The following is a 26,555-nucleotide window of genomic DNA, read 5'->3' on the forward strand; positions in this document are numbered from 1 at the left end:
GAGGACAGGACCCGAGGCTGCTTCTGGTGTGCAAGCTCATGAGTGCATCCCCCTTTGTTGGGTGCGGGCTTCCCACCTCTCCCCATCTCTGTCACTTCCGGCCACCAACCTTCTAGGAAGCCTCTACCCCACTCCTTGGAGAGTGTTCTCTTTGTCAACTCAAGGGAGGGTTGGCCTCAGATGTTCCCTGGCGGGATTTAGAGGCCTGGGCTCTAGGCTATGTGTTTTTGCTCGGGCTCCAGCTGCAGGCCAGATCTTTTATATAACAAGTCTGGGCTTCTTGCCACGGCAAGACAGAGGTCAGCGATGCGCCTCCATGGGTCTGGCAAGGCCAAGCTGTGCAGCTTTCCTCTTTTCCCGGGATGGGCTCCAGCCCTCGAGGAACTCTTAGCAACCTGTCAATATTGTGGCTGGAGTCAAGAGGTAGGAGAATTCTGATCAACGTAGGCATCCAAACCAAAATATGCGCTCTGCCCATCTTTCAGTCCTGGTCTTCTGGGAATTTTCTGCGTCTAGATTTTGGGCTCCAGTCAAATTCCTGTTCGAGCCCCCCCTAGCCTGACACAAACTACCTCCTTCAACACTGGCATTACACCAGGAAGACCTGAGGCTCTGCTGACCTCTCTCTAAGTGATTGCTGTTCCTTCTCTCCAGAGCACGGGCATATCCCCAGAATGGGCTAGATACAAGGGGCATGGACAAGGGTAGAGGGAAGGTGGGGAGGCAAGATTTACCAAAGTCCTTGAAAGCTTTTATGTTGTTAAAAAAAATAGATTGAAGGGACGCCTGGGTGGCTCAGTTGGTTAAGCAACTGCCTTCGGCTCAGGTCATGATCCTGGAGTCCTGGGATCGAGTCCCACATCGGGCTCCCTGCTCGGTAGGGAGTCTGCTTCTCCCTCTGACCCTCCCCCCTCTCATGCTCTCTCTCTCTCATTCTCTCTCTCAAATAAATAAATAAAAATATTAAAAAAAAAATAGATTGAGGCCAGCACCTTTCCCTCATTTCTCTGAGCCCTACCCCTGCTTCCTGCCCCTTCTCTTCCAGACACACCAGTGTAGCACTTCTACTGTGTCTGGCAGGCAGGCCCTCACTTCTGTCTTCCTGTTTGCCCTTCCACCCCCCACCCCAGAGCCAGCAGCTCGAGTGTGGTGTTTGGAGACCACATCAGCCGTGGCGTTCCTGGGGACATGCCTTGTAGTGAGGGCAGCACCATAGTTGGGCTGAACCTCCTAGAGGAAACAAGAACCCTGCCCGTTCCAAGCAAGTTTCTGACCTGGGCCGCAGACACAGAGCACCTGCCATTTAGATAGCCAAGCGTGCTGCATTCTCGAGTCTTCCTCGCAAGATGGCTACCCAAGTTATTTGGGGCAGGGGAGGAAGAGAGGTGGCTGAGTCTTATTTGGGGAATTGGGTATCCTGTGAAATGCTGCATGTTCTGAGCCCAGAAGAGCAATGGGAGAGAGCTGCCCAGGTCTCCCAGAGACAAGCTTGGTGAGCCCAAGGAAGAGCTTGGGTACAGCGGGAGTGGGGCACAGAGCGGCCAGCCGGGGAGGACTAGCAAGGCTCCTGGATGGAGTCCCCATCATCGGAAGGAGGTTCTTTGTGTCTTGGAGGACTTTGTCAGGATTCTGCAGGCCAATCTGAATACGTTTTCCCCTCTCTGGACCGCCCTGTCCCCAGGTCAGCTGGTAAACCCGAGCTAGCCACCAAGTGCTCTGGGCTGGCCCTGCTAGTGGCGGGCCAGGGCGGGGTACCGTCTCCACCTCTCGTCTTGCTGTGCAAAGCACTCGTGTCTCCGTGCACTCTTCTGCAGGGAGGAAGTGGTCTCACCACAGCTGGAATGACTGTTTGAGCACAGTTCCCCTGCTGGTCTCATCCTGCAGACAGACGGGACCCTGGGTTCCTGCTCTGCCCGGCCCCCTGTGCTGCTTATCCCAGCCCTGCTTCCTCCACATGCTCCAGGGGAGGTGCGGAAGCCTCTAGCATGGACTTTCTTCTTTAGGCTTGATTTATCCGATGGAGGAAAAAAATAGCTGAAGTCCTTGACAAATCTCCGAGAGTGTCTTGTAGGCCAGAAGCAGAGGCGGCCTTCTTTGTTGAGGAAGACGTCCCTTTCTGGGACTTTTCCCTACTGTGTGTTCTTTCCTTTCGTTACTCTTTTTCCCAAGCCAGTGCCTCGGCGTTTAGCGATGACACATGATCGAGTCTGCCCATCAGAGGCTTGCTCTCTGGGTGGGGGGGCCTGGGCATGGTGCCCGTTTTCCAAACTGGCGAGCAGGACCGGTTGGTCAGCATATGGTTTGACAGCAGCACAGAATATTTGAAAATGGGTCCATGATGGAAAATCTGAGGGTTACGTAGTCACTGGAGGGCCAGGGACGGTGGCCTTGGCCACCTCCAGCCGAAGTTCCTGGCTCGGGCCAGCGGACCACCCTCAGAGAGCCTTTTCCTGCCTGTGTTTCGCCAGAGTCCCCCAGGGGCTGATTCCCTGCCGAATGTCATGTTCCACACGTAGTTACTGAGCATCTTCTGTACCAGGCCAGGCACCACACTGTTCTTGGTCCCCGCAGAGGTATATGGGGCTGTGTTCCCAGGGCTTAACCGGCTCCACCAAGGTCCCTGGAGACAGCAGGGCCAGGACCCTTGCCTGGGACTCCAGGTAGAAACTGAGTTGGGTTGGGGTCAGAGAAACAGGTTCTAGTTTGGAGGGTTTTTGGCTCCATCCCACCCCTGTCTTGTTCTATCGGGCTGTTCCTTGGACAGCTGTCCTCCACCCCCACACCCACTTATCCTTCCGCATGTGGCTCTGGGAGCTCAGAAGCCCAGGCAAGGCTTCCTGGGTTTGACCCACATCCAGTTGTGCATAATTCGAGCATCATCTGCACAGGTGGCTGATGTCACTCATGGCTAGTACGTGGTCCTGCTTTTCTCTCAGCTGCTCCCCTTGGGCCAAGGTGTTAAAATAAATCTGTTCCAGTGCATGAATCCCCTTGACAAATACGATGTTTTGATCTGCTGACCAAAGCTCAAGCTCCACTCCACTTCCAAAGGATCATGTGGAGCGACTCCTTCCATTGCCGTCCTGCCGCATGGCTCGACCCTTGTTGTGCCATAAAGGGGCACTCTTCGAAGGGGAGCCTTTCTGTGCCCCAGGGAGACCTTGGCTCAGACCTCTGCGGTGAGACCCAGAGGCGAAGCGGCCCGTCTACCCAGATGCACTGGAACTAGGGAGCAGGGCATGGTCCCCACTCTTGACATGCCCCGTTGAGTCGGAGGGGCCAAATCCCACACCCGTGCATGAGCCTGCCTTACAGATGCTCAAAGCCAGCATGGACACGGCTTCATACATAGGATGACCTACTGTGTTAGGTTCCCGGGGCTGCTGTGACAAATGACCTCAAACTTCATGGCTTAAAACAACAAAACCTTATTCTCTCACAGGTCTGGGGGCCAAAAGTCAAATTCTGTTTCACTGGGCCAAGATCAAGGTGTTGGCAGGGCTGCGTGCTCTCTGGAGACTCACTGAGAGATCCATTCCTTGCATCTTCCAGCTTCTGTGGCTGCCAGCGTTCCTTGGCTTGTGGCCACATCACTCCAGTGTCTGCCTTTGTGGTCACATCCCCTTATCTTTCTCCGTGTGTGTCTGATTGCCCTCGTCTCTCTTATAAGGACACTTGTAATGGCCTAATTTGTCTGGATAATCCAGGATAATCTTCCCATCTCAAGATCCATAACTTAATCACATCTGCAAAAACTTTACCATATAAGGTAACACTTATCGGTTCCAGGGATCGGGACCTGGTATCTTTGTAGGGCCATTTTTCAGGCTATCACACCTACTGACCTCCTCATCTACTGCCTTGCCTCTTGCTCACTCTGCTCCAGCCATACTGGCCTCCTTATCATTCTCAAACAAACCAGGCTTGCTCCTGCCTCAGGGCCTTTGCGCTTGCTATTCCCTCTGTCTGGATCACTGTTACCTCAGATACCCACATGGCTCACTCCCACATCCCCTTCACGTTTTCCTTCAGATGTTACTCTTTCATTGAGGATGTCCCTGACATTTAAAATCATGTTCCCCTGCCCAGCATTCCTATCTCCTTTTGTTGCTGTGTTTTTCTCTTAGTACTTATCACTGTTTCAACTATGTCCCCAACTAGAACGTAAACTCAAAGGGGACAAGAATTTTTGTTGTTTTGTGCATTGCTGTGTTGCCAGCCCTGGAATGGTACCTGACACGCAGTGCGCATTCAGTAACTATACGCTGAGCGTGTGGATGATGGATACTCGGAGCCCATCTGTACGGAGGAGACGTGGGGCCGAGGAGCAGTCAGCACGAAGTAGACAAGTTAGACGGGCTCCCCGCGGGCAAGGCTGGGAAGAGTTGGTAGGGCAGGCCCTCTGAGACGGAGAGGCCAGGCTTGGGGTCCAGGGCAAGGGGAGAAAGGAGGCAGAGCTAGGTTTGCCTGGATGCGATGAGGGCCCGGTACAGAGGGCCCGTGGGATGGAAGGTAAAATGGCGACATCTGTGACCAGGGGCTGGCCGAGTGTTGAGGCAGAACAATAGTCTGGGTAGCATGGTTTACACAGAGGCAGCAGCGGTTGCTGGAGGATGTGGCTGAGCAGAGAGAGGTGAGGCAAGATGGACTGAGAGACACGATCCCAGTTTGGCGTGAATTTTCACATCCTTTCTAGCCTCTGCTGCCAGCCCACGTTTCTCCTTCCACCCTCTCACACATCTCAGAAGGAAGGAGGCAGTTGAAGAGTCTGCAAGAGATGTCAATAGAGCTGCTGACAGCCTGGATGGGGCTGTTGTGAGTGCAGTACCTTCCTAGTGGGAGGGAAATGGGCATCACCAGCTTAGCCTTCGCCATCCGTCCCCTGTGACCTCGGCCACCTTCCAGGGACAGCAGGCTTGCGTGGAGCTCAGCTTGGATGAGCAGAGCTAACGATCTGTAGGGTTGGCTTTGGAGCCCCGGGAGTGGAGGCGCGTTGTGTGTCTGCTGGGCCGAGGGGGCTCTGGGAGAGGGGGCCCTCCTCCTCACTTTGCAGTATGTGCCACAGCTTTCCTCAGGCTCTGGCTGCCGGCACCCCAGTTTGGGGAGACACAGGCATTTGGGAGTCAACCAGTTAGCCGCTTGGTTGCTGAATGCTGTCACAGCCAGCTTTACCTCGAGGGCTTGGGCTGCAGCCTGAAGGATGCGCTGCCTGCCCTCTTCCTGAAGGACGGGTGTGTGAAGACTGGAGCCCTGGCCCATCTTCCTTGCGGCGTTGTCAGGGAAGGAGGGTGGGGCAGCCGTCTCACCCTGGCTGTGTCGCATGGCCCGGGAAATGTCCTGGTCAGCAGCTGGGAGAAGGAAGAGCCAGGGAGACTCAGTCCCCTGTGGCCCCTCCATACAGCTGTCACACAGGGCAATCTGCCCCCCCCGCCCGCCCCACCGCCCGCCCCACCGCTCTTCTTCACAGCTGTTGGGTAGTGAGTGGTTGGGGTTCTTCCCCCCCCCCCTTATCCTCCCCCTTTTCTGTTTGCAACAGTCTCTCGGGGGAGGTCAGCAGATCTGTTGGAGGAGATGGTTCCCAGGCCCTCATGGTTTGGCAGCTCATGTAGAGAAGTCAGAGCTGGTTCCCCTGGAGCATTCCTCCTTGGGCCCCTCCCTTGGAATGGAAGTAGGGGGTGTTGGTGGTGGGAAGTGATCTAGTCCTCCTCTGCCTCATGCTTAAGCCAACAGCTTCCTCCCTCAGGTTGGGGCCCAGGAAGTGGGTCTGCAACTCCCCCTGCCTCAATCTTGGGCTCTTGGCCTGCTATGCAGCTGGGGAGTGGGGAGGAGGCGGGGGGATATGGCCGCCTGAGAGGTCTGCTCTCACAAAGGGCAGCACAGGGCCCAGGAGAAGGAGCTGTGATAAAGCCAGAAAGGGTCAGGGTCAGGGCTGAGTTCAGAATTCTGGCTTCCTCCTTCCTGAGAATGTCCCCTCCCGTGCCTATTCAGGAGGACTTCAAGTCTGTGTGCAGAGCCCCCCCTGAAACCAGCTCTAGACACTGCGCTACACAGACGTCTCCTGCTTTGGTCGAAGATGGAGGACGGGGGACCTCTACTGACATTTTTCCTGTTTTACCAAGTAATAATGATTGCTTAATGGAGTCCCATCTCGTAACTTGTTTTTCACGACATTCCCAGGAACCTGAACTTGTGCCGGACCCATAAAGGGTCCACGAATCGAGGATGCCAGGGGTCCCCCGAGCCCGTGTTCTTCTGCAGCTGGTTGGGAGAGGGAGGGGCAGGACTTGTCCCTTGGGGAGCACCTGGAATAGCTGGGGCCAGAATCCCTGTGTAAAAGTCACAAAAGAGTAAAGAGCAGGTTGGCCTTGTTGGCTCATCAGGGAAGGCTTCCTGGAGGACATGGACTGGGAGAGTGGCGGTGCAGGTGGAGAAGCCTCAAAGAATAAAAGAGGCGGGCATGTTCAGGGGGCTGATGACCAGACGACAGAGACGCCTTCAAAGAGCCACCACCTCTGTCCAGGAAGTGGCTGCTTCCCCGGGGCCTGCCCGAGAAGCTGCTCTGTCTCACGGGGTTTCTCCCCCTGCAGACGCCCCTGTCCTGGCAAGAGCTGGAAGGTGAGCGGGCCAGCTCCTGTACACACAAGCGCTCGGCGTCCTGGGGCAGCACAGACCACCGAAAAGAGGTATGTGCCCCCTTTGACTCCCTGGCCACAGCAGCTGCCTCCTGTCCACGCCCAGCGCCGTGGATGTGTCTGCTCCAAAGTGGCCTCACATCTTCGGTCTCACTTGCCTTTTCCGGATGAGATGGCTCCTTCAAAGCTGCCTGTCAGTGTCCTGGTGGCCCGGCTTAGGAGTCCAGCCCCTTCCGCCGGCAGGGCCTTTGCCAGCGACCGCTGGTGCCCTCCAGCAGCCCAGCGCAGGGTGGGAGCCAGCACTGTTCTCGCTTGCTTGGAGCTTGTATCCAGATAAGCCGTTCCGAGTGAGTTTCTGGGAACTGGAAGCCCCCAACCTTACCACCTACTTAACTGTGCATCCAGCCTTTTTTTTGTTTTATTTAGGTTTTTTTAGACTTTATTTATTTATTTGACACAGAGAGAGAGCACAAGCAGGGGAAGCGGCAGGCAGAGGGAGAAGCAGGCTCACCGCGGAGCAGGGAGCCCGACACGGGGCTCGATCCCAGGACCCTGGGATCATGACCTGAGCCGAAGGCAGACGCTTAACTGACTGAGCCACCCAGGCATCCCATCCAGCCTTATTTTTAGAAGAGAAAAATAGTTGTGTGTTCCCAAACACTTTTCACTGGCCCTCCCCCTCTCTCAGGAGGACTCCAGTCACTGAGGTTGAATAGAGAGAAGCACAGACGGGGATTCCGGGCTCCTAAACCAGCTCCACCTGCCACTCCAACTGGCGGCCCCTGAGGGCCGACTCACTGGGAGTCACCTCGAGCCTCTCTTGGTTGCAAGAACAGAGAAAATGTGAAGGGAATGCTCTACAAGTTAAAAGCTAGTGGGAAATATGATGGAGTATTTTAAGTTCGGAATGATCAGAGTAAGCAAGTTATTTACACTAAGCATGGAGTCGTGTGAATGGTGCCCGATAGCAGATCTAAAACCACTTTCTTCTTGGCAGTGGTCATAACTTGTATGGCTATGGGCGGCAGATCTCCTCTCTGAATCCTATTTCGTTGGGGCCCATATTTAAACAGATCTGCATCTCCTGAGCCTTCGCCAGCTGAGGGCGAGTAGGTGGAGAATTACAAATGTGACAGAGACAATAGTCAAAACCATTGATAATACTGCATAATTGTTACAAGATACGAAAGTCAGGACAAAATCTGATACTCCTTCTTGAGCATCAGCTCCTTGCTCAGTGCAGTTTACTTTAAAATGAGGGGAAATCCTTCCATCCTTCCTGGTCCCGGGGCCTTTGAGATAGCTGTGAATGTACTTTGAAGAGTGAATTCAAAAACATCATTTCCCATTTCTATTAATAGAGTAGTATTCCACGGTTTGGAATCCGTGAAAGACAAAAATGGTTTCGGCATTGCGTATTTTGAAATTTTTGGAAACTGATCCATCTGATTCATATTTCCAACTGATCCGTAGAATACATGATAATTCAGAAACACCAAATATCTAGTTAATAAGGTCTCCAGCTGGCCCAAAGAGCATGTCATCAGTTCTGAACTCACCGAGGTCTCCTGGGAGGTTTTCCATCTTCCTTTTATGCATTATCGTGGGCCTCCGGTGGGAGCCACGTCGGGGAGGAGGGACCCCGTGCCCTTTAGCTTTGTTCCACCTGCCTCTCCCCCTCCCATCTCTGGGCTACCAGATTTCCAAGTTGAAGCAACAGCTGCAGAGGACAAAGCTAAGCCGCAGCGGGAAAGAGAAGGAGCGGGGCTCCCCCCTGCAAGGGGACCATGCAGTGCGGGGAGCACTGAGGGTATGTATGTGTCCGCCCCCTCCCCGGGCCCACTCCCCTTGCTGTCGCCCGTGGCGGCCCCGTGTGGGCAGGTCCTCGCAGGTCTTACAGCCGCTGACTGAGCCTGCCACGCTGCCCACCCCATGGCCACGTGGCTGCCTAGGTGGTTTGGGCACAAACTGGGGGTCGCTGAGTGAGGCTGGAAGGGCTTTTTGCCCTCGCGAATGGCTCTCCCCTCAACCCCCGCGCCCCCCTACAATTGACGCAGTGGTGAGCCTGCAAGCGCTAGAACCACGCTCTAGACTCCCAAAGCGCTAACCTCTGGAGAAAAACCCACTGAGCTGTCCTATTGCAGTCAGTCCCCGTGCCCAGATCCTCCTTTATTTGCTTGGTTCTGCTGTGTAGACATGACATTACCCCCTGGTCAGAACTAGTAACTCTCCGGGGCTTGGGGGAGGGGGGATTCCATGACCGCTCCATCTGCCTCCTTCTCAGGCGTCCCCTCCCAGCTTCCCCTCCGGGTCACCTGTCCTGCGACTCAGCCCCTGCCTGCACCGGAGCCTGGAAGGGCTCAACCAAGAGCTGGAGGAGGTGTTTGTGAAGGAACAGGGTGAAGAGGAGCTGCTGCGGGTGAGTGGGGCGCGCCCTTGATGTACGACGAGCCGGCGGCTTGGGGAGTGTGGGTGCAGGCCGGGGGGACTCTGGCTCTCGGGGGGCTCCGGGCTGTGGCCACGTCAACAGCGTGGTGTAAACGCCGCCCTGCACGAGGAACACAAATCGGGTTCATTAGATTCAAATGGACTTGGCCACCAGGACAGCAGAGCCGGGCGGTGGAGCCGGGACAGGCTCGTGGTGCTGGGTGGGAAGAGAGGGAGCGGGGCTCAGTGGAGGGGAGACTTCTCAGCCAGGAGGAAGGGGCTCGGCGCCACTCTTCAGCCAAAGCACCGGCTCCCTGCTCCCTGCGTCCTCATCCCCATCACTGTCCCCCTCCCGTGCCTCAGTCGCCTGTGTAACCACCTCTCCCCCCATGTCCACCTGGTGACCTGCATTCATCCTTCATGCCCAGTTGCCCCTGTGCAGCCTCCCCCCTCCCCCCCACCCCCACCCCACTCCCAGGCAGAATTATTTGCTACCTTTTCTGCCGTCTCAGGCACATTTTTGTACTGACACAGTACAATTGGAGAATGCCAGTTGGGCAGTATTAATATAATTCTAATGGGCACACTCCTCAGTTTATGAGTTACTTGCTAGTTGATTTTTAATTGATGTATATGTAGGATTTGATACCCACCCAGGCACCTGCTTGCAATTCGGTGAGCTGGGGGTACAACTACCATTGATGGCTAAGAAGCAGGGAGGGGGTATTTCATACGTGATAATGATGTGCATGCCTGTCCTGCAGTGGCTTGCGTGGTTAGTATCCTGGTGGTTCGCCCCCTCTCATGCTCCCCAAATATTCTTCATCTTTGTGTTCCCGGAGAAGGTCCCTGCCCTCGAGGCTTACAGCCTGCTGGTGGCGTCACCATGATGAAACCATACAAATAAACATGTGATTCTAAATTGGGTCGCAAGGGCTGGGGAGAAATAGGAGGGGCTTTCCCTTAAATCAGTGACTTGAGAAAGCCATGTCCTGGTGTCATTGTGCGTCAGGGATAGAGGTCAGAACAACAGCGAGGGGAGGAGCTTAAGGGTCACTGCCGCTCTCATGGCCAAAAGAGAGGGGCCTGAGACTCCTTCCCCACCCTCTTCCCTGGCAGATCCTTGATATCCCTGATGGGCACCGTGCCCCCGCTCCCGCCCAGAGTGGCAGCTGTGACCACCCCCTCCTCCTCCTGGAGCCCGGCAACCTTGCCGGCTCTCCCTCCGTGCCCCTGACATCCCCCCAGCCTTCAGGCCCGGCCAGCCACGAGGAACACCGGGGTGCTGTCGAGGAGCTGGCATCCATCCCCAGTGACAAAGGTAAGCTGAGGGGGGCTGGGGCAGCAGCCTGAGGTACAGGGGGGCCTCCACGCCCTTTCCCCCTCTAATCAGTTTCAAGCCTGGGAGTCCTCCTTACTAACCAACTAGAATATCATGGGTTGTCTTTATTCTATATGCAATACTACCAGTAGTAATGGTCCTTCACACAGATCCTGATTTATAATTTATATAAAGTCTCTGCACCCACACTTCTGTTCTCACTGGGAAGCACGCAAGCAGTGCCTCTCATCCTCCTATTTTCGCTAACGAGTAGAAAGCCTATGGGTCTGTCCGGCTGGTCCACTGCACGCATTACCAGCAACAGGTCTCAAGGTGTTTGGGAAAGGTAGACAATAAGCGAATGTGGTCTCTCGCCCCAGGGTCACGCTGTTTGACCCGGACTGAAACCCAGGCTTTCCAACTCCAAAGCTCTACTTCGTCCTGTGCCCTGGCTCCTTTATGGGAGGATGAGACCCAAGCCCTTCCTCCCCACGATAATGATCCTCCTGTCCCAAAGCACTGTGGCCTGCCTCCCCCAGCTGGATTCTCACAGCGCCCTGTGAGGTAGGCTGGTCAAGGGCATAATCTCACACTACACAGAGGTAAACAGAGCTTAGAGTAATAAGGAATAAATGTGAGATAAATACAGATAAAGTCAATATTTGCAGCCTAGGCAAAGTACATTCACTGTGTGGAAAGGGAGAGGATTTTATCCCACAAGTGGGGTTGAGTAAAGACTGCTTCTCTGAGTTGGTACAAGAGCTCTTCCTGGAAGAAGGGATAGCTTGGCAGGGCTGTGGAGAGGACAAAGCTGTGGTATGTTGGCAGCAGGGCGGTGCGGTCTTGGAAGAAAGCAGGGAGACGGAAGTTAGGATTCCTTTAAGTCAGACTTGGAGTCCCAGTTGTAGTCTACCTCCTGAGAATACAGAATTGCTATTAGACCTGATTTTTCCATCAATTCAACTGTATTTTTTTAAAAGATATATTTATTTATTTGAGAGAGAGAGCACAGGGGCAGAGGGGCAGAGGGAGAGAATCCCAAGTAGCCTTCCCGCTCAGCATGGAGCCCAACGTGGGGCTCAGTCTCACAACCCTGAGATCATGACCTGAGCTGAAATCAAGAGTCGGTCACCCAACCGACTGAGCCACCCAGGTGCCCCTCAACTGTATTTTTTTTATCCTGTATAACAAGATATATAGATTTTTGTAAGCCTTCTTAAAGCTATTTTAAGGTAAATAAAGCATGGACAAACAACCTGGATTAGCATAAGCACTGCCAACCCCCTCACCACATGTCCCAGGCTCGCCCCTTTACACCGAAGCCTGAGCCCAGGAAAGTGGAGAGCCTCCTTCCCTTCAGTTCTACTGGCCTCAGCCTCACTCTGTTTGCAGCCTCCTCTCCGGGCCGCCCAGCCTGCCTTGAAGACAGCAGCCCGTCTCCGGTCCTTGCCTTTGCCGCCTCCCCTCGGCCCAATCACAGCTACGTCTTCAAACGGGAGCCCCCGGAAGGCTGCGAGAGAGTGCGTGTGTTCGAAGAGGCCGTGTGAGTACCTCCTGTGGACCGTGGACCGTGGACCGTGGACCGTGGACGGGGTGGGTGGGGTGGGGCGGAGCCGGGGATGGGGGTGAGCCCTGCACTGTTCTCTCTGACAGGCCCTTCTTCCATCTTGGGCTCTCTCAGCCTGGGGCCGTTGTCAACTTCAGATGATCGGGATCACACTTTTTCCGCGGTCAGACTTGTTGACATTACCTACTGGAGCCCTTCAATCTTTGCTTATCGTGCTCTCTATGGAAACCTGCTCTCTGCCCACATGCCAGCCACAAATGCTGTGGGAGCTGGAAAGGAAAGAGATCTGAAACCCGAGCCCTTTGTTTTCTCTATTTTTTTTCCATCCCTGGGGAAGGTGTGAGTTTGCTAGATGGTAATCGGAGGGAGAGAGAACATGTTAGTAAAGTTCTCTTCAGGCAGAGATGGGAAGTGTCTCGTCCCCAGTGGAGTGGCAGGGGGACCTGAACAGCTTCCTCCCTGCTTCTGAGTCAAGTCTTCACCCTGTCGCTCTAGTGGTTCAAGGGTCATGAACTCCCAGACAGAAATTTCCAGTCCTTACAAGGAAGGACTGTGGAATATTCCAAACCAGGTGGGACAGTTCAGAAGCCGTTCTGATGTTGATTGACTTCTTTACCACGGTTCCCTCCCATTAGCAGAGAGGATGGAGGGCCGAACCTTTCCAAATGCCCACCCGGTCCCCCGTAGCAGGCACCCCAAGAGCTCATTTCCTTCCCCCCACCAGCTTCATAGTCAGAAGGGCAGATTCTCAGTTAGGGAGAATTGGTCCTGGTGTGTGAGCTGAGACGTAGCTAGGACAGGGTTTGAGCCTTGAGAGCTCCATTCGCGTCGCAGGTAAGGGACAGTCCATGGTAGCGACAGAGGGTACGGCTAGAAGGCAAAGTGGGAGTTAGGGAGAAAGCCATGGCCCCGGGGGTGTTTGCTCCCAGCTTCGCTATGTAGCTCTCCAAGAAGCCTGGGTCCTCAGGGGTGGCATGGAGGAAAAAGACCAGATCTTGCAGCTTAAGCAGACTTGGGTCTCTCCCCAGTCCACGTTATACTTGAGTAGCCACCGCCTGGGATTGCTTGTGGAAATGAGGCTGTGCCCATCCTGATTCTTCCACAGACTCACGATGACAGCCAGGGTCTTCAAGCCATCTCCCCAGGCTTCCTGTCCCTGTGTTAATCCTTTGAGAGAGATGGTGACTCTTGGGGCCCTGGGTGACTCAGTCGGTTAAGCATCCGACTCTTGATTTCGGCTCAGGTCATGATCTCAAAAAAAAAAAGAGGTGGTGACCTATGGATTGCTTTCCAAGAGGCCCTGGGAGAGAAATTCTCAGCTCACTGGGGCCTCTTCCTTGTATCAGCTTGCCCATTGGGAAGTTCTTGTGTTTAGCAATTCTTCTGTCACATTTTCCTTTTCCTAGCTGCTGATCCTATAAGATGGCCTGGATTTCCCAGGAGGGGAATCAAGCCATTCAGGGTCATGCCATCTGTCCTTCGAGTGGGGCTTGGTCTCCTGGGTCACCTTCCCCACGTGGGCATGCACACAGTGAGAGCATTCCCCTCTCCTGCCCATTCCTCAAAGTCCATAAAGTGGGATTCTTGTAAACCCTTCTTGGTCAGGGGAGACCTTGCTGCTGTGGACTCTGCTGGGACCCCAGGCCTTCCCAGATACACCCAGCACATGGGTTTTTACCTCTTTCTTCCACCTCTCGCTCTGGGCGCACCCCTGCCCTCCTCCTGTCTTGCTCTTCTTCCTGGATTTGGAATTATTAGAATTCTACAGTTAAAATGGTCATCAATTTCCCATGCTATACCCTAAGTTCATTTTTCTGTCTATATATTATACATAAAGAGGAAGGCAGTCGAGGGATCCACTGGTAACAGAGCTTCACCATCATACCACACATTTCCCTTTTCCCCAGGAGCCCTCGCAACCAGCGGCTTCTCAACCGCTTCCCCTCAGAGCATGGCCAGACACTCCTCTTTATCATAAGGATTCCTTACTCTAGAACTCCCTGACCTCACTCCTTTTATGCTTCCATTTCTTCCACATGATTAGGAAGGTGTGGGGATGGTTCTTTCCACATTCAAGGTGAGGCAGGTGGGTCAAGAGCACATGGTGAGTTAGAGCCGAGACCCCCTGTTAAGGTTGGCCTGCCTTCCTGCCATGGTTGTTACCCTTGCATCTCAGCAAGGGCTTTGAAAAATCACCCCTTTCAAATGTGTTCAAGAATGAGACTCTTTAGGTCAGTAGATTTCAATGGGAGACATCCCCCCCTCTCCCCACGCCCTGGGGACATTTGGCAATGTCAGGAAACATTTTTAGTTGTCACAGCTTAAGGGGGACACAGGTGGCTCCTGGCATCTAGTGGGCAGGTGCTAGGGATGCTCTTAAGCATCCTACAATGCACAGGACAGCTCTCCACAACCAAGAATTTTCCAGTTCAAAATGGCAATAGTGCTGATGCTGAGAAACCCTGCTTTAGGCTGTCCAAAGTCTTAGAAAATAATTTTGCCTGGGTCTCTGCTTTTAGGCAAGTGGTCTGCCCTCAAAACACTGTTTACTGATGAACTCTCTCAAATTAAAAGATCCCTTGGTCTCCTCTTCTAAAGTCACCTCGTCAGGAAGTTCTCCTTCCTGTCTACCTTCAATCCCTCCTGTTTCTAGCTGAAGTAGATTTCCTGTTGTTCAGCCATATTCCTAATAAATGGATTGCTGCGGGCCTAAAGACTGGGTGTTGCTCAGCAGCCTGTAGTTTTTTGGTTGAGTTACCACCCTGTTTGAACAGAGACCCAGCTCCCCTGCTCCCCTGATGCCATGACATCTCCTGTCAGTTCTCACTGGCTGTTTCTCCCCTTGTGTGTGTGTGTGTGTGTGTGTGTTTCTCTCTCCATTCTCCAGGTCCCCAGGCCCTGACCTGGCTTTCCTGACTTCCTGTCCTGACAAGAACAAAGTCCATTTCAACCCGACCGGCTCGGCCTTCTGCCCCGTCAGCTTGATGAAGCCCCTCTTCCCCAGCATGGGCTTCATTTTCCGTAACTGCCCCTCAAGTCCGGGGTCCCCCCTTCCCCCTGCCAGCCCCAGGCCACCGCCTCGGAAGGATCCAGAGGCCTCCAAAGCCTCCTCGCTGCCGTTCGAGCCATGGCAGCGCACCCCGCCATCAGAAGAGCCCGTGCTTTTCCAGAGTTCCCTGGTGGTCTGAGGGCCCCAACCCCACCACTTCACCATGGAGACCAGTGCCTTGGTGGCAGGCCCCTCCCTAGCTCCCCTGAGGTGGGGGATGAAGGAGCCCTTCCCTCTCGGCCTTCGAGCACTTTCATTTATTGTGTCAAAGCCCCGGGTCCTCTTTCTGAGGGACACCAGCCCCTCCGAATGTGAGGGGACCTGCCTTCTCCACTAGCAGCTGGGCAGCTCACAAGTCGCATCTGTGTTCTTGCCGCCTCTCTCACTTGGTGGAAAACTCACCCGAAGGTCTTGGGTCCCCCACCCCTGGGTGTGAGTCCAAAGGACTGTCTGTGGGGCTCTTGACCTTGTCATGGAGCAAGCTGGCCATGATGGAAGGAGAGGGGACACTGCAGATTTCCTTCCCTCTCCTCCACAGCCATGGAAGAGGAGACCCGAAGATAGATAGCCCCATCCTCTCAGCGCCCATCCCCGTGCCTCCCTCTCATTGGAGGAGCTGACCAAAGCAGCCCTAAAGGGCCCTAACGCTTGACCAATCCAGCTGCTGGCAGAGGGGGGAACCAAGCGTTTTCCCAAGTGGCATTTTCATCTCGCTTTCACCCTAAGATTGTCTGAAGCAGCCCAGCTTGCCCAGCCCCAGGTGGGTGGCGGGGGAGAGGGAGAGCTGGTATTCCTCCAGGTGGCAAGCGGCGACTCTACGCCCTCCGCCTGCCCCGGGACTGGGTTGGAGTAGAAAAATGCCTATTTTTCTTGTATCGATGTAGAAACTCTATTTTCTCCCAAAGACACTATTTTTGCAGCTGTTTGAAGTTTGTATATTTTCCGTACTGCAGAGCTTACACAAAATTGAAGAAGAATGTTAATGTTCAAGTTTTCTTATCCTGTGTTTAGAAGTTGTTTTTTGCAGATCTTGGTGTTAATAGACCAAATAAATAAGTATTCCCAGCAGCTTGAGGTTCTGTTAAACATTTTTTGCGGGGAGGGGATTGAGCGTGTGATATTGATCATCCTTGTCTTCAAGAGGGGTCTCTACTTAACAAATAATGATGTGGATGTGGGTGTTAACGTGGATGCACAGAGTCCCTGTCCTCAGGTCACCAGGCTTGGATTCTTTAGATGGACATCTAAGAAGTAGGGTCCACGGAAAGGCTGTCCAGAATGAAGGGGGTGGTGGAAGGTGGGGTGAAGAAGTCAGTGGGGCAAGTCATTTATTCTTGGATGAGTCTGGAAAAGCTCCCTAGGGAGAGTGGGTTTCAGAGGGGAAGTGAGGGTGACCAAGTTTGACATTGTGGTGCGCACCGGCAAGGGGAACAGGACCAGGGAGCAGTCATCGGGTTGAATCTCTTGGCACAGTTTTAGGGAAGCTTTAGCTCTACTGGAGTATTCTTTCCATCTCGTGAGTACCCACAACACAGAGGGGTTTGCAGCCTCTCAGCTTTATAGTGCTGCACCTGTAAGAGCTCAGAGGCTTTGGGGAGAAATGGGAATAATCATCCCAACATTCTGATGGTGCTTTACGCTTTACAAACTTTTTCACGACATATTATCCCCACTGTATGGGTGAAAAGTTGACTACCCCAAGGGCAGTCATAATAACTACAATTGTGGGCGCCTGGGTGGCTCAGTCGGTTAAGCGACTGCCTTCGGCTCAGGTCATGATCCTGGAGTCCCGGGATCGAGTCCCACGTCGGGCTCCCTGCTCATCAGGGAGTCTGCCTCTTTCTCTGACCCTCCCCCCTCTCATGCTCTCTCTCTCTATCTCATTCTCTCTCTCAAATAAATAAATAAAATCTTTAAAAAAAAATAACTAAAATTGTATCTATGTCAGAAGACCTCGAGACAAACTTTTTTTTTTTTAAAGATTTTATTTATTTATTTGAGACAGAAAGAGAGAGAGAGCACATGAGAGGGGGGAGGGTCAGAGGGAGACGCAGGCTCCCTGCCGAGCAGGGAGCCCGATGCGGGGCTCGATCCAGGGACTCCAGGATCATGACCTGAGCCGAAAGCAGTCGCTTGACCAACTGAGCCACCCAGGCACCCGAGACAAACTCTTAAGGCAGGCTATCCCAACTACCATTCATTGGCCCCGTAAGCATCAGATACCCTGTTAGTGCTTGACATAAAACGTTACCGAAACATCACAACAACCCAATGAGAGAAATGTGATAAACCCCACTGTACTGATAAGAGGACAGAAAGATTGTATAACGTTACCCCCAAGACACAGATAGGAAGTGGGGGAGCTAAGATGGGGAAGCAGATCCCTTGAATCCAGTGCCCCTGCTTCTAACCACAGCGCTCTCGCACTTGTTACTATTTTTGCATTAATTTCAGATGAGGAAACTAGTTTGACTCAGAGGTCAAGAGAACTGTTTGAAGTCCCAGCTAGTGAAGGGGCAGAGCTGGGACTGCAACCCAGGTCTCTCACCCCAGCTCCTGTCTGGTGCCCTGGAATCACACTGATTGGGTGGAATGAGCCACTGGGGGGAGAGCAAATGTGGGGGCCCCATCCGCACTGATGTAAAGGAGACAGGGGCTTGAGGACAGACCCTATCTTCTATTTCTTACCCCTCCCCCGAAAGATGTTTGGCCTGCCCCCAAAGCCTTAGTGAGTCAGGCCTGGAGTGATGGGTGTGGTGCTGACCTGAGTTTCCTTCCTTTGCCTGAGGCTGTGCCAAAGAAGTGGGCTGTCAGAAGCAGAGAAGGAGCCTCTACCCAGATAGCAGCCCAGAGTCCATTGCTTAAGTGGGGTTCGGGGGTTATAGTGGAAAGTCCTGGGGTGTTGCCCTAGCTCTTGGTGCCCGCAGGTGGAGGGCCAACACTTGGGATGACGGAGGGGCCCCCAAAGGAGGTCATGAATGGGAAAGAATCTGGAGGGCAGCAGGAGGGTTTGTTGTATTGCTGGTGAGGTGTAAGACCCCGGAGAACATCCACTTTGGTAAGCTTCCATTTCCACCTCCTGGATGTGAGGAAATAAGACCAGAGTTGAGAAAGTGTGATGACTACCGATACCTTAAACTTGCATAGCACACTTTACAGTTTTTGAAACACTTTCACAAACCTCAGCTCATTGAATCCTCAGAACAGTCGAGAGGCGACCAGGTGGTTGCTGCTAATTGTCTATCCCAAGTTTCCAGGCTGGGAAAACTGTCGCTCGGAATGTAGGCGGCACGCGTAGGTTACCCCTTTGGAAGCCTAGTGATGTGCCCTTAGAAGGAGGACAGCTCTCAAACGGCAGCCTTGAACGCTCTTCTTGCAGAAGGGGAGGCGCTGACGCGGGGCAGCCGCTAGGGGGCGCTGAGGGTCCACTGAGACTTCCTGGCGTTAGGACCCAGCGGAAGCCTGACCGCCGACTGGGGAAGAGACTGGGATTAACCCGGCCGGCCGCACCTCCTTCCAGCTCACCTGTCTGTCTTCGCACAGCGCAGCCAATTGGTGACCTCCACATCCTTATACGTCATCATTCCCCGCCCGCGTAACGCCTAGGCCATCCCGTCGAGCTCTGGGTCGCAGTTGTCCTCGAAGTTGCCTGATCGGAAGACTCCAGGGCACAGCATTAATGTCAGGGCGGGTGGCTCCCTCGGCCATCAGGGGCGAAGCCGAGGTCCCAGGGCGGGTCTCCTTTCCCTGGAAACGGTTTCTGGGTCCCGAAGCCTTTCCCTCTCGGAGGCCCTGAGCCGGCAGCTCTGGCGGTGGCTGCTGGGGCCTACTGAGCGGCGGTCGCATGCAGCTCCTATGAGGCCCCTGTCGCCGGTCGGCGATGTCCGGCTGGAGCTGTCGCCGCCGCCGCCGCCGCTGCCGCTGCCGGCTGTGAGCGGGTCTCCGGTCGGGTCGTCCGGGCGTCTCATGGCCGCTAGCAGCTCCCTGGTGCCCGACCGGCTGCGCCTGCCGCTGTGCTTCCTCGGTGTCTTTGTCTGCTATTTCTACTATGGGATCCTTCAGGAAAAGATGTGAGCGGATCGCCGGGACCGGAGCACAGACCTGCCCCTTCTCTCGCCCCTTGGCCCGGTTGGCGGGCCCCCCGCCCCTGGCCCGGCTGTTCCTTCCTGCCCGCCCCCAGCCCCCGACACCTTTGCAGCCGCGGCTGAGCCTGCTCAGATTTCCCAAACGCCAAAGTTGGTCTCCGGATACTCGGGACCTGGTTATGTTTCTTCTCTTGCTTTTCTCCCTAGGGTTCTAAGGGCTTGGGCTTTACAGGCTGGCAGTAGTACCCCGTTACACACACAGGTTTCCTTGCCTGTGCCAGCTCCTCTTTGGTACTTCCAGATGTTTGCGGACAGCGGATTCTTTTGCCCCCGGCCTTGCTGCTGTAGCCCAAATCCCTTCATCTGCTGCTTGGGGTACCTCGTTTCACCGTCTAATTTTCCACGTTTCCTCTAGCTCCATCCTTTACGGATATTCTTTCCCTAAGCTACGGGATCAGCAGGCTGGGATGTCTGGCTTCTAGATCCAATAAAATCAGCCCCTTTTGTGAATGAGGCCAGTGAACCTTACCAGACAGTTCCTACATCCAGAGAAGCAAAATCGTTTTAAAGCTTTCGGTGACTCTACACATACTAGATGACACTGAGTGAAATACACTAATTCTTCTCCTTTTTTTTTCTCATCATTTCATTCTTAGAACAAGAGGAAAGTATGGGGAGGGAGCCAAGCAGGAGACGTTCACTTTTGCCTTAACTTTGGTCTTCATTCAGTGTGTGATCAATGCTGTGTTTGCCAAGATCTGTGAGTACCTATCTAGTAATCTGTTGTGTGCCCCCTCCCTGTCCACCTTTAAGGTTTGACTGGCAGCACTCCCACCCTCTTTAGCGTTTTCAAAGCCTCTCTGTTCAGTCAACCCTATTTCCTTACATTAGACCAACTTCTGAGTCAGAAATGTGCAGAGAATGGGTCTTCTGTGTGCCGAATCCCCACTGAGAATACTTAATTTTTTTCTTCTTTCTTCCCTTTGATTTTCCTTTATCTTTCCGCTTCAAACATGTTTTGAGCTGCTCTCTCTGTTCCCTGGGGGCTACAGCAGAGCTAACGAGTCCCTTGAACTGAATGAGCCCCCATTCCTGCTCTGCATGTGGTCTTGTGTTAGGTGTAGGTGAGATTGGAGAGTTGAATAATCTTCAGAGATTTCCCAGTCTAAGAGGACAGAAATATCTTGTGCTTCTCGTCTTATTTGACACATTCCTTTCACGTGGCTTCAACTTTGGTTCAGTTCACCAAGTTTCTCTTACACATTTTTTGTCTCTTCCCAGTGATCCAGGTTTTTGACACTGCGAGGGTGGATCGTACCCGGAGCTGGCTCTATGCCGCCTGTTCTGTCTCCTATCTGGGTGCCATGGTCTCCAGCAACTCGGCACTACAGTTCGTCAACTATCCAACTCAGGTGAAATCTCAGGGTGTGATGAGGGTTGGCTCAGAAGTTGTTTGAAAAGACCTAAGAATTCTTCGCTCAGGTCCGTGACTTAAACAAAAGAGAAGGTGTTGGAGAAATTCAGAGGGCAAAGAACCATAGATCTGCGGTCTAGTGGTGGTGGGTTGGCCATGATAGGCTGTGGTTTCTGGTGCAGGCCCCACAGTTACTTTTCTTTTCTTTTCTTTTCTTTTTTTTTAAAGATTTCATTTATTTATTTGACAGAGAGAGACATAGCGAGAGCAGGAACACAAGCCGGGGGAGTGGGAGAGGGAGAAGCAGGCTTCCTGCTGAGCAGGGAGCCCGATGTGGGGCTCGATCCCAGGACCCTGGGATCATGACCTGAGCCGAAGGCAGACACTTAACGACTGAGCCACCCAGGCGCCCCACAGTTACTTTTCTTAACAGAGCACCTAGCACAGTGCCTGGCACATCCCAGAGGCTCAGGTACTATGTGCTGGATTTCATTTCAGGTCCTTGGTAAATCCTGCAAGCCAATCCCAGGTAAGCGGAAGCAGATGGTCTCCCTCTACCATCCTCACTCTTCCTGTAGCAGGCTCTCTACTCCTCTGCTAGAGCTGTGTATCCCTTCGGGGTCGTCATCTCATCACAGCTATCTCCAGAGCCGGCCCTCCATCCCTTCCCCCTGCCATCCTGTCCTCTGTATCGCTTCCGGTAGTGTTGGATGTGCATGGGCCCGAAGCTAGAGACCAACCTAGTCTGCTTCCTGTGCCGGTCATTTTGGTGTCCTGGGTGCTTACATTGTCATTAGAGTTGAGTCCCATTTTGATTGTCAGTTTCTTTCTCTCAACCTCTCTCTCATCCACTGTCCCCACCCTTTCCCTGTCCCTTCTTGGATCTTTCACCTTTGTTCTCTGCCTTTTCCCTGCCTTCTACCCTTTGTTCCCCCCGTTGCTCAATCCTCTCTATCCAGGTGCCAGCCTTGCGCCTTCCTCTTAGCTTCTGTAGGCCTTCCTTCTCAGACATTGTTTTCTCCCAGGAGTCTCCTAAGAGGACAGTGTTGGGCTCATCAATGCCTGTGGGTACCCGAATTTTTCACTGTTTCTTCCCTGTAGTCATGCTCCTTGGAGTTACCCTCTTGAAGAAGAAGTACCCAAAGGCCAAGTACCTGTGTGTGTTGCTAATTGTGGCCGGAGTGGCCCTTTTCATGTACAAACCCAAGCAAGTAGTTGGGATGGAAGAACACACAGTTGGCTACGGAGAACTGCTTCTGGTATGTGATCCTGGTGGGAAAGGCAGCCTTTTCCGGTAATCACAACCAAGGAGCATCCCACCTGGGCGTGTGAAAGGCCAGTTATGTGTCGAGAGAGAGATTGCGATGCTCCTTGCCCCCCATTTCTCGGCTTTGTGTCTTGTTGCATGGCCCCCGGCTCTCCTAAGGCCACAGTGGTAAGCCTGAAATATTGAGCAAAAACGCAGCTCTCCAGGGGAAGGGGTGACTCTGAGACCTGCGTTTAAGTGCTGGTGTGAGGCCGGAGAGACATGAGAGCGAATAGGGAAGGAATAGCGTGTCACTCACTGTGGCTTTCTGAGAAACCGGGAAGCCAGCGTTTAAAAATAATACTATAATAGCTCTTGCTTACTGTGTATTAGGCCTTGTTCCCAGTGGTTTACCTATTAGTTGGTTAACTTCTACAACAATAACCTTATATATGTTATTATTTCCATTTTCCCTATGAAGACACTGAGGCACAGAGAGGTTAAGTCACTTGCCAGGGTCACACGGCTATGAAGTGGCAGAGGAAGTGGCTAGCTTGGCCCAGGCTTCTAATCTGGGCAGTGTGACCAGAGAATCTAGTCTGGAGCGCTCCTCCAAGCCAGGAGGCTAACAGGCCAGTACCACATGTCCTTTCTCTACTCTCACGGGAAAATACATGGCTCAGCACGGGTTCCAGGCCCCTGCACACGAGGCTTCGTGGCACTGCCTTGGGAAGTGCTAGGCTTCCCATCCCACTCTGATTACATTACTGGGTGGCTCAGATAGGCTGTCGTTCTGGTGCCTGGGTGGGGCAGGAGGCAGTGAGCGTGATCTCTCCGGACCCTCCACCCGTGACCGAATGCTAGCATTTTGTTCTGAGGACTCTGTCTTAAGATAGCGGCTTTGTGAGGAGTCTCAGAAAAGTGAGAGTCCTGTGTCCTGGGGTAGGGAGGGGCCCTGGTGGCCTTCTTGCTGCAGGGTGCACCCTCTCTTTTCCAGTTATTGTCTCTGACCCTGGATGGACTGACAGGCGTTTCCCAGGACCACATGCGGGCTCATTACCAAACAGGCTCCAACCACATGATGTTGAATATCAACCTTTGGTCGACATTGCTGCTGGGAGCTGGTAAGGAGCGGTTCTGCTGTTCTTCCGTGTGTCACCAGAGGGCAGACTGCCATCCTCCAGTCAATCCCTAGCGCGGGTGCTCGTTGCTAACTTTGCCCAGGCCGGAGGCCTGTCTCGGCTGTAAGATGCCCTTCTGTCCAAGCCCCTGGAAAACCTTCTTGGAGAAACTTTCCCTGGCGGGCTCTGCTTGCTCCTCATGATTGGCACAATCATGGGTAGACCTGTGCCAGTTTCCTTGGGGGGACATGTAGTAGTAGGTCACAGGGGTACCTTGGGAACTCACCTTCTTCTGATAGCGATGACATACTGGTATTTGGTGTATACGGACTGTAGTTTGAATATGAACGTATGTGCTTTTAAATCAGTGCTTCCCAACCTTTGTTCAAATCTGGGTGCCCGCGGGAAGTATTTTTAGTACAGCACAGTGGGGTTAACGGAGGAGGCTGCTGATGGCTGGAGGTGGCCATGCGTGGGGCTGCCTTGAGCTGGGAATGTGTGGGTCAGTATCTCCCCAATATCGGAGGATCTCTGCTACCAGTAACTTTGGCAGAAGTAGCTAGTTGACTCCCAAGCCTCTCTTGGAAGAGTCTTTAGTTTGTCTAATCAGAAAACTAGGAGCAAGCTGCCTGACAGGACAGTGTGAACTCAGTCCCTGCACTTCCCGACGTGCTGTTTGTTCCGTGGAGTACTTTCCTGGGCTGCGTGTAGACACGTGCGCTGACGCAGGCACACAGGGTGCGCCATTCATCCTTTGCCATTTATTCCCAGGAATCCTGTTTACTGGGGAGCTCTGGGAGTTCTTGAGTTTTGCCGAAAGATACCCTACCGTCATCTATAACATCCTGCTCTTTGGCCTGACCAGTGCCCTGGGTCAGGTGAGTGCCTCGAGACCGGGTAGCTTGGCTTCCCCAAGGGAGCCCGACCCGGCTGGAAGAAGAGGGCGGCAAGCCCAGCCCTGATGTCCTGTCACAGACTTTGACCTTGGGGCAGAGCCCCAAGAGCCAGCCTGACCCCGCTTTCTCGGTCTCTCTAGAGCTTCATCTTCATGACAGTTGTGTATTTTGGCCCCCTGACCTGCTCCATCATCACCACGACTCGAAAGTTCTTCACCATTTTGGCCTCTGTGATTCTCTTCGCCAACCCAATCAGCCAGCTGCAGTGGGTGGGCACCGTACTCGTGTTCTTGGGTAAGTTCCGCGCAGAGCTCACGTGTCTGGGCGTGTGCAGCAACAGTCTGAGGGCTTGCTTTTTTCTTTTTTCTTTTAATTAATTAAGTTTTTGAGAGAGAGACTGAGGGAGCGGGGAGGAGCAGAAGGAGAGGGAGAGAGAATCCCAAGTAGCCTCCCCGCTCAGTGTGGAGCCCACCTCGGGGTTCGATCTCAGGACTCTGAGATCGTGACCTGAGCAGAAATCAAGAGTCGGACGCTTAACCGACCGAGCCACCCAGGTACCGTGTGAGAGAGCTTTAGATATTTCTTTTCCTGAAATGTATATTTATGAAAGTGATTTAGTGGGGCGCCTGGGTGGCTCAGTCGTTAAGCGTCTGTCTGCCTTCTGCTCAGGTCGTGATCCCAGGGTCCTGGGATCGAGCCCCGCATTGGGCTCCCTGTTACACAGGAAGCCTGCTTCTCCCTCTTCCACTCCTCCTGCTTGTGTTCCCTCTCTCTGTGTCAAATAAATAAAATCTTTAAAAATAAAAAAAAAAGTGATTTAGTTATTTTATTTTATTTATTTATTTTTTAAATACAGATGCTCTTTTTTTTTTTTTTTTTTTTAAGATTTTATTTACTTATTTGACAGAGAGAGAGACAGCGAGAGAGGGAACACAAGCAGGGGGAGAGGGAGAGGGAGAAGCAGGCTTCCCGCGGAGCTGGGAGCCCGATGTGGGTCTCAATCCCAGGACCCTGGGACCATGACCCGAGCCGAAGGCAGACGCTTAACGACTGAGCCACCCAGGCGCCCCTATTTAGTTATTTTAGAGAAGATGTTTTTAAAAAAGGAAAGGAAGCATTGCCTCTAATCCACCCTTCCTAATGAGCATTTCATTTTATCCTCCAGTGACATGGGCTTCCTCAGACACTGAACAGGATAAAATTGTTAAACTTACTCCCTACCAAGTTGTGCTGCTGTGGATGAGCTGAGAGAACTAGCTAAAGTTTTGACATTTTTTCTTTTAGTTCTACTGTATTTTATTATATATACATAATTACCTGTGTCTTGGTGATTTTTCTCATTTGATGCCATACTTTTTCTCTGAGGGAGTTCTATAAAACCAGTGTTTGGAGTTAGTTTTCTTTAAAGCCCCAATTTTGGAGAACCAAGGCTGACCTTCCCATCCCCCCATGCCACTGTCAAAACCATTGGTAGGTTTCATTTCTCCTCGTAAGGCTAAGCCCATCTTCTCCCTTTTCATAGGTCTCGGTCTCGATGCCAAGTTTGGGAAAGGAGCCAAGAAGACATCCCACTAGGAAGTCAGAGACTACCTCCACTTCAAGAATATTTAAGTTATTATCTCAAATATGGACATCTCTTGGGCAAATGGACACAATAGGGATAAAGGACTGGGTTCCAGTCTGTTTTTGGTTTTTGTGTTCTTTGTTTTGTTTTTTTTGTTTGTTTTTTAAGAAAAGGAAGCAAAATCACATATTCTAAAAAAAGGCACTTTGATTTTAACAAGAGTTAAAAGAGTTGGCAGTTTCTGTTCTGGATGACCTGGAGCACAACCTAACGCGAAGAGAGAAGGGGATGGGAAGAGGCAGAGCTTGATGCTCTTTGCCCAAGCTCCCTCTCAGGTGTAGGAAACCCGGTTGGGTGGCTAATTCCCCCAAGAGTCCAAGCATTGTAGGGAGGAACTTGACTAGTTTTGCATTTGGGCTTGTGGCCTCTATTCCCGCAGGTGAGGGTCTAAATCTGCCAGGACAGGTGGCTGGCTGTTAGAGCCAGAGAATGTCAAAATCACTTTATCACTTCAAGCTCTGGTGGGCAAATATTTCTTTAAAAACTCCAGATACAGTCTTTCCTCAAGAAACCTCCCTTGAGGTTGGGGGGGAAATGAGCCCAGAGCCTCAGAGTCTGCTGTGTTTTCACATTTCCCCATGGCCTCCTCTTCAGCCAGAGCTCAGACAAGCCGAGTGGGGACCCAGTGTATGTATCATGAACAGCTTGGGAAGGTCGATTCCCTCCCTCCGTCTCCGAATCTGTTCTCGGTCCACCTGGTCCCCTCCTGGGGAGGCTGGATTAATCCTATTCCCCTTTTCCCTTCGGCTGCTAAAGCATTGCCGTCCTCTGCCGCCGTGGCCGCGCCAAGGTGTCCCCATGCCAGCTTCTGCCTGTTGAAAGGGATGCTGGCGGAAGGCATGGTGGCTGGGTGCTGGCACAGAGCCTCTCTCCAGTTTCCTGGGTGGCGGTGGGGGGAGAAGGCGGAGCATGGAGCAGAGCCACCTGCCCACGGCCGCCTTCAGAGCTGGAAATCGCAATCCTCCACGGACCAAACTTTACACATGAAAGTGCATTGCCACCAGCTGCAACTTTCACTCCATCTGTTCAGCAGCCCCAGCCCCTTGGCTCTCCAGCTGGGAGCCCAGCCTCCTTCCTGAGCGGCTGCCTCACCACCCCTCCCCAGCCTTTCAAGCCAGCCTCACTGGCACTCGTGTTGCTCTCTAGGGGCCCTGGTGTCGCTGCAGCTCCGCC

At 53.1% G+C, this 26,555-nt stretch overlaps 2 protein-coding genes across 11 annotated transcripts in view; both read left to right on the plus strand.

Annotated features, from left to right (window-relative positions):
- FAM117A (family with sequence similarity 117 member A) overlaps window positions 1–16,064 on the plus strand; it is a 62,463-nt gene extending 46,399 nt beyond the window's left edge. For 4 of the 10 annotated variants that reach the window (XM_064582836.1, XM_064582839.1, XM_064582838.1 and 1 more), the window contains 7 exons: window positions 5,989–6,118; window positions 6,588–6,683; window positions 8,332–8,442; window positions 8,917–9,051; window positions 10,179–10,380; window positions 11,773–11,923; window positions 14,835–16,064. In XM_064582836.1, coding sequence (XP_064438906.1) covers window positions 5,989–6,118; window positions 6,588–6,683; window positions 8,332–8,442; window positions 8,917–9,051; window positions 10,179–10,380; window positions 11,773–11,923; window positions 14,835–15,135 — 1,126 coding nt within the window. In that variant the 3' untranslated portion in view covers window positions 15,136–16,064. The other 6 variants (XM_045889105.3, XM_064582842.1, XM_064582843.1 and 3 more) reach the window with 6 other exon arrangements.
- A 2,581-nt stretch (window positions 16,065–18,645) lies between these two features.
- On the plus strand, window positions 18,646–25,543 carry SLC35B1 (solute carrier family 35 member B1). Its single transcript, XM_045889104.3, has 9 exons — window positions 18,646–19,066; window positions 19,738–19,841; window positions 20,363–20,493; window positions 20,994–21,024; window positions 21,597–21,754; window positions 22,739–22,865; window positions 23,634–23,740; window positions 23,899–24,052; window positions 25,281–25,543. The coding sequence occupies exons 1-9, from the start codon at window positions 18,852–18,854 to the stop codon at window positions 25,331–25,333; spliced, it is 1,080 nt and encodes a 359-aa protein (XP_045745060.1). The 5' UTR covers window positions 18,646–18,851; the 3' UTR covers window positions 25,334–25,543.
- The last annotated feature ends 1,012 nt before the right edge of the window (window positions 25,544–26,555 follow it).

This window comes from Mirounga angustirostris, unplaced genomic scaffold, assembly GCF_029215605.1.
Source record: "Mirounga angustirostris isolate CCGP_5_RB_7025 unplaced genomic scaffold, mMirAng1.0.hap1 SCAF_17, whole genome shotgun sequence".
Lineage (NCBI taxonomy): Eukaryota > Metazoa > Chordata > Mammalia > Carnivora > Phocidae > Mirounga > Mirounga angustirostris.

Coding starts and splice junctions, on each gene's coding strand:
- SLC35B1 (XM_045889104.3), top strand. CDS start 18,852: ATGAGGCCCCTGTCGCCGGTCGGCGATGTCCGGCTGGAGCTGTCGCCG. Junction 21,755..22,738: donor GCTACGGAGAACTGCTTCTG/GTATGTGATCCT, acceptor TCTCTTTTCCAG/TTATTGTCTCTGACCCTGGA. Junction 23,741..23,898: donor TGACCAGTGCCCTGGGTCAG/GTGAGTGCCTCG, acceptor CGGTCTCTCTAG/AGCTTCATCTTCATGACAGT.